Genomic DNA, 12,351 nt, shown 5'->3' with positions numbered 1-12,351 from the left:
CCAAGACTAAGGGTTCAGATACCCAATCTGTTCAGAAAGAAACAGATTAGGTAGGGTAGGGATTCATTAGAACACAGGTACACCTAATATTAAGGAACATTTTTAAAAAGCTTTCGTAATACATCATTTTATTTCAAAATATCCACTGTAGCTAAAATGTATATACCACCCACATGTTCATATTCTAAGCCCCCAATTGATGGGGCTATTTTGGAAAGTTGTGCTTCTTATGGAGGCAAAGGCTCAGAAGAGGAAGGAGACCTCTTGAGGTTTTATAGCCTAACCTCACTTCCCACCTGTTCTCTGCATCCTGCCCTGTGAAAATTAAACTCCTTCCCCATAAGCCACCTGCTGCCATGCCTCCCATCACAACAGAATGTATTCTTTCAAACTTTGAGCCAAAATAAACACTGGCTCCCTTCAGTTGCTTCTGGTCAGGTATCTGGCAGTCACAGCACTGAGAAAGGTAAGCTAACACAGCATCTGAATCTAAGAAAAGTAAATAGACCTTTACAAACATTATACATTAAAATATGAATTCTCCTATCACAAGAGTGACACGACACTACTTATAGACATCTGATCTGTGCACAAATTTACACTATGACTGTAATTAGATTTAGTACGTCTACTGAAATTAGATATCCCTGATAATGATGATGATAAAATACAAACCCATAAAATGCTTTCTACATGTCAGTATATTAATATTTATATAATTTCTTTCCATAATATATGTATATAAATGGGAGATCCCAGCATAGTCAAGAAGACACATAATCCAGCTTTAATCTCACCCTCAAATATATTTGGTGAAAGTGTGTCTGTGGTTCCTTGTAAATCTTGTAGTGGCAAGAACCCGAACACTATAGCGTTCCACCAGATTCTTTGGCTGGGCTCTCTGCAGGCAGTCACAGTAACAGTGACTATTACGCTTCCTTTCTTCTTACTATCAGCTTGTTTTCCTGTAAACCTTCTAGAACTGGTAGCATCTCCTTTCACAAAGTCATCAGCTTCCTCTCAGATCAACAAAAGTTAACATCAGGAACTAGACGAGACATTGCTTCTAAGACAGCTCCTCACAGAGTGTGACTCTGGGTTCAGTCATGGGGTGAACTGCTGAGGCCCTTCTCCCTCTTTGTCATGTGGCTTTAGGGAATTGAACTCAGGTCCTAATGCTTTCAAGGTAAAGACTCTACAGACTGACTGAGCTGTCTCCTCAGCCCCAAATGAGCTTGTGATTAGTTCTCTGAATTCTCATTTAGCGACAAACAGGACCACTGAAGACCTCACAGTGCTCACAGGGAAACAGTACTCATGTGCACAGCAGTGCTGTGCTCATTGTCATCATCGTGTCTGGTTTTCTTAATCTCTTTCCTATTCTCAGTTCCTTCATACACGATGAATTTCTTGAAAACCCTCAAAACTAAAGTTCAATTTTTTAAAAAGTTTATTTTCATTATTTAATTTTTATTTTCTGTTAAACTCGCTCTATTGTCCATTTTCTCCCTTCTTGTAAACATAAGTACACAACACATGGTCAATTTCCCAAGAGCAAAAATTATCATAAAAGCATAGTTTAGGATCTCCAACTGTGAAATGATGGCCAAATAAACTTTTTCTAAAAGATAAACCCAAGAGTAGGAGGCTAGATGGTTCACTAAGTTCCTAACTCCAGGAAGACCTGAAAACCACACTGTCACTCAGCTACGCTGTGTCTAAGCTGGTTAGAGACACGAAAGTCATCAATGGCTTCCAGCGTGGCCTCAACACTAGTACACAGGCCTGCATTGAAGAAATAAAGGGAAAATGAAAAGCAAAAGCTAACTTGACTTTACTACAATTTTTGTTCCTCGTTTTTCAATCCCTAAAACAAAAATCATCCCCTCCTGGAAAAATACTCACCCCTTATCCAGTCTGTCCCCAAGGTCACTGAGGGGTTGGAGATCTCCTCCAGGCCTAGCAGGAAAAAAACTGTTCCCCAAGGTTATTGGCACATGCAGCCCCCCACAGTGTCCAGAACCACTGTCCTACATAGCTGTCACAGTGTCTGAGCCTCTGACATGAGACTCAAATGAAATGGAATACTCACCTACCATGATATAAGGCCCTGGATTTGAGTCCTAAACCATATGAGCCAGGCAAAATGAAGCATGCCTATAATCTTACCAGCCTAGAGGCAGAGACAGGCAAGGAGTTCAAGGTCATCCTCAGCAATAGGATTATTTTAAGGCCAGCCTGGACTACGTGAAACCTTATCTTAGAAAAGAAAAAAAGAGAAGGAAGAGAAAGGAAAGGAAAAGAAAAGAAAATCCTGATGTTCATTAATATTAGTCTTACGGTAAAATGCTACTAACTGGATATATTAAGTATAATGTAATTAATTTTACCTATCACCTTTTTTTAAAGACAATTAGAAATTTTAAATATTCTATGTGGCTCCCATTTTATTAATACTGGATATTATAACCCGAATGCCAATCAGAGACTCTTTATGCCACCACATAGAATCGTCAGTGGAAAGAAGAGAGCAGGACTCAAGGCGAAGGAGTAAGTCACAAACAATCCCACGCTAGTTTGGAATTATGATTAATATAATGGTTATTTATTTAAAGGGGAAAAAACTTACAGATCACCGTCCCAGACAACAGCCCTCTGCGCAATCAGGAAGGGAGTCTAGTCACCAGAAGCGGAGCAGGAAGTAAGAGAGAGCGAGGAGGGAAGTAGCCGCTTTTTTAAAGGGAGAGAGACCACGCCCCCAATGGGCTGGTATCTCAGCGGCTATTGGCTGGAGGAGCGGAAGGACCTCCCGCAACACAAGACCTGATTCTTCTCCATCCACATCTAAAAACATGGATGAGACTTTCCGTCCCTACAATGAATGAGGCCCTGGAATGACAGTGATGGCAGGAAGCACAGCTTTGCTCAACAGCTGAGGAACCAGAGGCACAGAAAGGAGAAGGCCCTCCTAAGCAGTCAGAACTGGTAATGGGAGGGCAAAATAGTTGGGCTTTAAATCTGTGCCCTTAACCAGGCTCTGCCGGAACATCTGTGATGTAGCACTTGCTCTCAGGAGGAGGATCACAAGTTCAAGAGAATGACAGACCAATCGGAAACTGCTGCCTGCCTCCCCTTGTTCTCCAATCACTCACCCCAGCTTTTAAGAGGCTTCTAGACGGATGTCACTCTCAGGCCTCATCTGAGCCCTATTTCTTCCCACCTCTAAGCCACAGTTGATAGAAGAGGGTGCAAAGTGACCCCCATGTCCTGCTATCTCAAGAGAAAAAATCAAGTTTTCCTGTTCAAGTGTTCTTCTGCTTTAGCAATTCACTGTTCCCACTCAGACAGTGCAACCTGGGGCAAAGGCACAGAAGCAGGAAGCCCCATCCTGAGCTCTCACTGATGGCGTGTAACCTTGCACAGAAGTGGGAAGCCCCATCCTGAGCTCTCACTAATGGCATGTAACCTGTAGCAAAGTCACAGACGTAAGAAGCCCCATCCTAGCTTTCACGGATGGCCAACACTCATCCACTGGACCAGCTTACTCAGTCTCTTCGCTGCCTCCAGAGCCTCATTAGCAGTGCTGGCGACAAAGAACCTCTGGACTCTCACTCCATGCTCGGACATGAGCTTCTTGCTCTGGTATTCCTGCAGGTTCAGCCATCTTCTGGAGGTTAAGTGACCAGCCTAGGGAGAGGTGGAAGGATATTTAATAAGAACAGGAAAAAGAACACTTGGTCTAGATAGCCAATCTTACAGGTACTATCAACCAGAACTGAGCAACACTCAGCTTAAGACACAAATCTAAGTAAATCCTCCACAATGCCTTTTTAATTGAAAACGTCAAAAAAGTTAAATATACAAAATAAATGCATTTTTTAAAAAAATGGTAAAAGTACAGCTATGATTACCTGCACAAGGTTGGGCAAATCACAAATCACCTTTTTGTCATGTGAGGGAAGGGCTAATCAGGCTTCATCCCACCCTAAGGACTAGGCATTTAATAATTGTTTGGGACAGATCAACATTTTCATAGGTGATATCAGCATTCTAAGTAACCCTGATTAAACTCATTGGGTCATTGGGTCACGGACTCACATTCTCCTCTCTCTCTCTCTCTCTCTCTCTCTCTCTGTGTGTGTGTGTGTGTGTGTGTGTGTGTGTGTGTGTATGTGTGTGAGTGTGTGTGTCTGTAGAGGAGAGAGGGAGAGAATTAGGTAGAAAGATGCATGGAAGTTGCAGAGGAAGTCAGTACTGGCGGGGAAGATGAAGGGAAAGGGAGAAGAGAGGGTAATAAAGGATAAAGATCAAAATATATTACACACATGAATTTAAAAAGTCATAAAGTGATCTATCAGGAAATTTTCATACTATTATCAGCCTAAAAAATGGAATACATATAAGTCTATACATAAAAATATACCTATATAGTTTAAAAGAAACCCATCTGGTTTGATGATGCTCCTTCTAAAAGCCAAAGACCATCTAACAAAACCTTTATACTAGGCATAAGAAAGCCTTTTGAGTTGTTAGTCAGGGTTGACTAAGAGACCCCCAAAACATTACAGGCCATGGCTATTACCCTTGGTTGGCCCCAGAGGTGGAAGATAAGTCTGTATTGCTGAAGACACCATGCATTTCAGATATAGGGACCTGGGGGACCCCTGAGCTGGAACTGACCTGAAGGCCTCCTCCCTGAGGACTAGCTTTCATAGTACCACAAGGTACAACACAAGGTTTCAAAGGAAGGAAGCATCCAAGAGTCCTCCCTGGGTATGATGCCACGCCTATAAACCACAACAACAAACATGACAGGGTAACCCTAAGGGTGTAGTAGTAACACGCATGCTTCAGCGGCAACCATCAGCCATCTAATTATAAGACTCACTCAACCACAGGGAAAATCCCAATCCAGGGCTGGTGAAACTATGGATCTCAGAGGAGAATCTACAACCACCACTTCACTAAAGCACCATAATTCCTAACTACATTCTTAATATTTATCCTTACATCCAGAGAGAAGTGCAGTCCTCATTCTTCATCAAGGAAACTTCTTTTTGTGAGAAGACCTCTTCAGAAAAACCACAAATAACCAAAATGAGTTGCAGAGCCCAGTCCCAATAGATATATCTACAGATCAACTCCCTCACCTTCAGCTTAGGGATCACTGTAGAAGACAGTAAGAGCCAGAGGATCAAGGAATTTGCTACAATATTGTGTCTCCTAACAATGTCAGAACCTGCAGCCATCCATAAATTCTCACTAACACAACTGCCTAAACAAGAAGTGAACAAGGATAGCAACAATAGACAGGCTAATTTGGAGAGGAGAAAGCCCAAGAGGTCACATTGTTCCCAAAGAACTCCTGGCAATTAAGAAATGCTGAGCACTAGAGAGATAGTCTTCCCAAACGGTCAGTCCTTAAGACGTATATAAATGTAGCATTATCCAGACTAAGCAGGACTTATATGCATATGTGTATATAACAACAATTAATGGAGGAAAAAAACATGAGTTAGAGCAAAAGCTGGGCAGTGGTGGCTCACACCTTTAATCCCAGCACTCAGGAGACAGAGGCAGTAGGATCTCTGTGAGGTCAAGGCTAGCCTGGTCTGCAGAGTGAGTTCCAGGACAGCTAGGGCTGTTACACAGAGAAACCCTGTCTCAAAAAAACAAAAAAAGAAAGAGAGACAGACAGACAGACAGACAGAGAGGGAGAAAGAAAACAGTTTATGGGAGAGTTTATAGAAAGGAAAGGGAAGGGGAAAATGATGTAATTATAATCTCAAAATTTGACTAAATTTGACTCATAGTGAAACTCTTAACAGATGCTATTTTTAAAAACTCAAAGTGTTTTTTAAAAAAAAAAAAAAGTTCAATAGCTTAGGTATAGAAAGACATCTGTGCGAATTTCTGGTTTTAGCATTGTTCTAAAATTGCATCAGATGTCAACATTAGAGGAAGTAGGTAGGCAAAGGATGCACAGCACTGCTACTGGGGGTTTCATTTTGTTTTGCTGTAGCGTTCTGCAAGCTAGCAATTCTTTTCAGACAGAAGTTATTTTAGAAAAACATTAAAGGTCCACCCGTACCGCTATGCCTCCACTCTCTCACCTGGCTCAAGTAGGGAAAGTTCAAAGCATTATCTTAATGGCTAATATGAACTATTAATCACACTCAAAAAGATCTTAGGGAAATCGTTTTAACTCTATAAGGTCATGAAGCAGCAAACTAATCCACTTCGTTGCTTTTCTTTATAAAGATTTTTTCTAAATGTGTATGTGTGCCTGTATGGGTGACTTTCTGTGCACCACATGCATGCAGGTGCACGTGGGAGCCAAAGGATGTCAGATACACCAAAGTTACAGGGCTTTGTGAGTCACCTGATGTGGATGCTGGGAACTGAACACAGGTCATCTGCCAGAGCAGTGCACGCTCTTAATGGCTGTGAGCAATCTTCCCAGTTCCCTGCAGCACTTCTTTAGTTTTTAATAGACAGATATTTTGAAGGGTAAGGTTTTACTCAAGAACCAACACTGACTACAGAGTCTTCATTATGAGATCCCTGCTCAGCTGTAGTTGGATATGATGTAATCTTGCTTTAAAATTCAGTAGACGTGAGGTTTTTTTTCCGAAATACACTATCAATTACTTTTTAATTCATATCAAAAGATTATAAAGAACAAGATGACCCTCGGGTAAATTACTTTGTATTTTATCCAATAATCTTAACAGCCAAAACCATAAATCTTGTTTTCAATGAACACAGGAATATATTTAGTTATGTTTATACCCATGAGTCATAATGTTAAGGAACTTATAGGAGATAACTGTCCATTAACGCAAATTAAATGTTTAATAATAGCTGGATTTCAAAGTGGCAGAGAAAAATCACCTGATAAATGGCCCCTGCCAGCTTCTACCATGGTCTCCATGAATGTCCAAGGCAATGTCAGTCTGACCACATTGCTGGGGCCTAAGGACTGTGGACAGAAACTTAATTTGCTTTCAGAAGCTCTGAAGTGTCCTTAAAATGTCATTTCCTATAGCCTCCAAACTAGGAAGTGCTCATGAGCTCTTTCAAGCAGGTGACCCAGCAAAGCTTATAGATATGTCTGACCTGAGACCTGCTGACCACATGTTCCCTGGGACAGCTATGAACATGGCCCAACACATCTGTGGATCACAATGTGACACCACAGAGTCACAAGGCTGGACACCCCTCTAGACCCTCACTGACAGATGAGTTTCTGCTCTAAGGCAGTGTGTTCTAAACCTTCTGACATTCTTGGGAGAATATCTTACTTGTCAAATGGAAAATACCAAAATAAATCATCGAGATGATCAAGGGAATAAACTCTGCCCTTTCCCCCAATACAAAGAATTGCCACTCCCAGAAGCTGACTACTTCTAAACTAGAAAAATAAAAGTCATCCCATAGAATGTGAAATAAACAAAAAAAAATCCATGCATACTTGTAAAGTATTCAAGCTTTGACATGATCAAGCCTAAAGATCACTACTCCCATCCATTCATATATTAATATTATATATACATATATATTGTTTACAACATTAATATTGAAATTGATTATCATTACTCTTTAAAAATTAATAATACTTAAATAAAACTCAATAGCAGGACAAACAATGCTCACACCATCTAATTTTAGTACTTCTTGATCTTACTTCTGACTTTCTAGGTCTTAATGAAACATTAGAAGTTGAAAAGACATAAATTTGATAAATGAACACACTCAAAGGCATAACAGTATATTGCATTCCACACAAGATTCCAAGAAAAACATGAGTTTAAGGTATTTAGGAAAAGCCACCTAATGAAAGAAAACATTAAATGTTACACACATGTCATTATCAGGGATTGCTTTTAAAAGGTAAATGGGAAGAATCAATAGATTAGGCCTATGTTGACATATCAATTTAAAGCCATTAACCAAAGAAGAAAAAAAGTATAGTTTGAAAAGCACATTTGAGAGAAACTAAAAACACCCACCGTGTGGTCACGGTCAATTCCTTTTCATTAGACCACTGGCTCTATTAATTCCAGATATGTTAATGCAATCTGCTGCAAACTAATTGCAATTGATCCAGAGACCAGCATCAAAGACATATAATACATATTGACTGCTTCTACATTGACCTAAATGAATGCCAGCTTAAAGTCGCTTGCTCTTAAATGAAAACCAAGACAGTGAGCAGACTTGCAAGGCCTGTGCTAATGCCCAGCCTTGTCACCACACAAAATAATCCTCTTACAGAAGTGTCAGCTGACTGTGCTCAACCAAAACCTTGGAAGAGCAGGGTCACTGACTAGGTCTTAACTTCATTAAGCCATCTCTGCTTCTTAAGAATTTGTGCTGGGTTAAAGAGATGACTCAGTTGGCAAAATGCTCTCTGTACAAGAATGAGAACCGGAGTTCAATCCCAGAGCCCACATAAAGCTAGGCATGGTAGCATGTGCTTATAATCCTAGAGTTAGGGAGGTAGAGATGGGTGGAAACCACAGCGGCTAGTCATCTAGTCTAGCCTACTTCACAAGTTCCAGACCAGACCAATGGGAGAGAGAGCCTGTCTCATCCAGCCTAGACTACTTGGCAAGTTCCAGATGAAAGAGAAAGCCCATCTCAAAAAAAAAAAAAAGTATCTAAAGATTGTCCTGTGGCCTACATGCACCCATCTACATATATATGCACAGCCACACGTCCACCAACACACACGTTGCATACACACATGTGTGCATGCATGTACATACGTATCCATCAGTGTGAGTGTATGAATTTCTGCTAAGTCCATTCAAGACCCACTACCTTCTGCATTTTTAAAAGGAATAAGAAAAAAAAATGCTAAACAAGTGGATAGTGAACAGTATGGTTAAAACCATTGGCTATTCATAATAATTTTCCTGCTATCATTGAGCACTGGCGCTGTATTAGACATTTCACTGTGTGCTCATGTAATCCAATGACTGAAGGAGTCATGAAGTCAAGTAATACTCTCTACATGTGTAACTATCATTAGTGTAAACCCACAAATACTCTCAAACTTCTTCCTTTGATTGAAATTAGACAAGGCCATGTCACTAACTCCAGCCAGTAAATCCATGAGTGTATATTATATGGGACATAACCAAGAAACATTAGATTACCACCCCCCACCTCAGCTTAGTTCTCCCCACACCTCTTCAAGAGGAACAACAATAGAAAACAATCTATCAGCCTGCAGTGTGAAAGAAACTCATGCCAGAGGTGGCTCACAATAAACATGCAGTGAAGATTAAACCCCTGTGGACATGCAGTAATGTCTGTGGACATAAGACACTGTGATTCTGGGGTTATTACTATTGTAGACTGCTGTGGACTATTACTTTAACTACGAAAAGATGTGTTACATTTGCTTATATTGCAGAATACTACTTTAACTATGTAAAAGTATGCTGCATTTATTTATGCTACATTTATTTAACTGAATAAAGATTTGTTACATCTGTTTCACTTTGCCTGCCTAAGGCACCTCACTGCTCTGATAAAAAGCTGAACAGCCAATAGCTAGGCAATAGAAGGATAGGTGGGGCTGGCCAGCACAGAGAATAAGTAGGAGGAGGAATCTATGCTTGAGAGAGAAGAGAATGAGGAAGAAAAAGAGGGAAATGCCTGGGGCCAGCCAGTCAGAGAGCCACCAGCCAGCCAGACCTGGAAGAAGCAGAAAAGTCGGCCATACAGAATGAAAGTAAGGTAAAAAGTCCTGAAGCAAAATGCAGATGAAGAAAAACAAGGTAAAGTAAGTTATAAGAGCTAGTAGGACAAACAAGATAAGTCCAAACTTTCATAAAGCCTGCTACAGTAGACCTAACTTGCCTAGAACACAACCTGTGAAAGCTGTGTTTTATAGAACCATCTTGCAGATAAGAAAACCGAAAGGTAAGTCACTAGGCTAAGGTCACAGGCAAGAGTAAACAGGAAAAAAAGCCTCTGCGGCCACAGCTATTGCTCAACTAACATGGTTGGTTCCCTGTGTTTATATTCCGTTCCCATTTTTCCAGGGGTTCCTTGGTGATAGAGTTGGGTAGAGATGAGCAAGATGCTGTACTCTTCAAAAGACCAAAAGTCTACTGTAAATAGAACCTGCATGAAATGTTGGGACATCACATGACTGGAAAAATGCAGCTGCTGCAGGCTGGAAGGAGGAAGGTGGAGAATCAAGCACTGTGCTGAGAAATACAAGAATACTATAAAAAGTGCTATGGACTACAACAGTATCTTCAGTGTAGAAGTTAGCAAGGTTCTAAAGTGTCCACCAACTCTGGAATGCAAATGACAAAGGAAGTTTACAAACCCAGGGCCTTCTCTTGTTTCTGCCAGTTATCATGGAGCCTCCCCTTATCTACAAGGAAAGCTATCTAGAGGATATGGTTTGAGATTTTGGAGGCTTCCTGAATATTTTTGCTTTCCTATCTACACTAAAACTTAATTTACAGGGATGAAAATAAACTAGAATTATAACATGCTAAAATCAGTTAGTTAAACCTTGTGAATTATTTCTAGTTTCCTGTTTAGTATTTTGGACCATTAACTACAAAAAAATAAAATGGGTACCAGGCAGTAGTGTCAAGTGCCTTTTAATCCAAGCACTTGAGAAGCAGAGTCAGGCAGATCTCTCTGAGTTCGAGACCAGCCTGTTCTATGGAGTTTCAGGTCAGCCAGGGATACCTACAGAAACTCAAGTCTTGAGGGGGGGAAAAACAGAAGAAAAGAAAAAAGGGTGAGAAAGAACTCTTCTTGCTTGCCCTCAGATCCTTTCTTCATGCTTCTCTGCTAATCGGTTTCTGTGTACCTTGAGATTCTGCTTGGGGATCAACCAGTGGGAAGAAGATGCCAGACCTTGACTTAACTGTCCGAGTGCAGAGTGTTTCCACCAGAACTGACTCTCCAGGAAGCACTAGGATGCTCTGGCTACCCTTTTTCCACCATCTTCCCCCATCTCCCCCTGCCATGACGTGCTGGTCCAGACTCTTTCCTGTCTAAGCACTCAGCATGCTCAGTAGCCCCAGCCCCTCTGCCTTCCAACACTTCTAACAACCTTCAGAACTGAGTTTTGTCCTTGTCAACAGTAAGTGATCTGATGGACTGTGCGCTGTCTTGTGGGGTCCTGACTGACATGGACCTTCCAGAGTAAAGAAGAAAAGTGTGGCACTGACTCAAGACAAGAGGAGCTGTCTTGACCCTGTTCTGAGGAATTGTCCAGCGTTATATCTCACATTGAGGTCCCAAGGAACAAAGGATCCTCAGGGATCCATCTTCCTCCTCTATAATCAGAAACCTTGAGAAGGAGAAGTTACTTGCCCAGGATCATATATAGGACCAGGGGTAGGCTAAAATCTGGGCTAATTCCTATTTTCTGCCCTATTTCCCAACCAGCTGGGGTAAGCAGTCACTCATGTAGAGTGGGACTTTTACAATGGCCTTCCCATTTCTCCATCCCCTTCTGCCTTCCTCTGACAGAGAAGGCATGTCTAAACTCAGAGGGAAAGAGGAAATAAAACTTAAAAGAAAAGTAACATAAAGATTTCAGGGCCAATGGGAACATGGGAGCAAAGATGCAAGAAAAATGAAAATGAGAAAAAGGACAAAGAGAACCAAGAGAAGACAATGACTAAGCAGGCAAAAATTCACAGGAAAATTCAAAGCACAAAATTAGACAGCTACATAGAAAAAAAAAAAATGACACGACCGAGAAATTATCTTCGCCCTGGGGTTTCAAAATTAGAGGTGTAGAGACTACTGAAATAGAATCACAGAGGGAAAGGAAAAAATCAATAGGGGAGAACAAAAAAGGCATGTCATTGAGCCAGGCGCCCCCCAGAGTCAGAATCTGTGAGCTACAACCCCTCATGGAATAGAAAACCATCTTGGCTTTGCCCAGAAGTCTGCCCCACTCTGGAATACCACATAAGAGAATATTAGAAAGAGCCTGCACATGCCATAAAGCTAGAAAATTAGAAATCTAACACATAGGAAAAGCCTCCCAAGGAATGAAGATGTCATTCGAGGGGCACAGGCTGAGTTGTCACTGCTTAAGACATAGTGAGATATGCGTTTTTGTACTCTTTTCTTATTAAAATACTGAGTTCATTTCACATGTATTTTTTTTGTCTCCCTACCATTTCCACATCTGACTACCACTATTACCATGTCCTATCATAACATTCCATACATACTTAAAACCAAGTAAAGGGTGGAGCTCCATCCTTGAAAACGAAATGGGCATTTTAGACAACACATTCTTGGCAATGGAACCTGGACAACATTTATCAAACACAGTAGGGAAAGTTCTCA

At 41.0% G+C, this 12,351-nt stretch overlaps 1 protein-coding gene across 1 annotated transcript in view; it reads right to left on the bottom strand.

The window, feature by feature from the left end:
- The window catches only part of Suclg2 (succinate-CoA ligase GDP-forming subunit beta), a 269,009-nt gene that overhangs the window by 203,615 nt on the left and 53,043 nt on the right, over positions 1-12,351 (bottom strand). Inside the window, exon 2 of the mRNA XM_057766788.1 lies at positions 3,546-3,687. Within this exon, the coding sequence (XP_057622771.1) occupies positions 3,546-3,687 (142 nt within the window). The remainder of the gene's footprint in view (positions 1-3,545; positions 3,688-12,351) is intronic.

The sequence above is a fragment of the Chionomys nivalis genome, chromosome 1 (assembly GCF_950005125.1).
Source record: "Chionomys nivalis chromosome 1, mChiNiv1.1, whole genome shotgun sequence".
Lineage (NCBI taxonomy): Eukaryota > Metazoa > Chordata > Mammalia > Rodentia > Cricetidae > Chionomys > Chionomys nivalis.
Note: the sequence above shows the minus strand (reverse complement) of the source record. Positions and strands in the feature narration are given on the sequence as shown.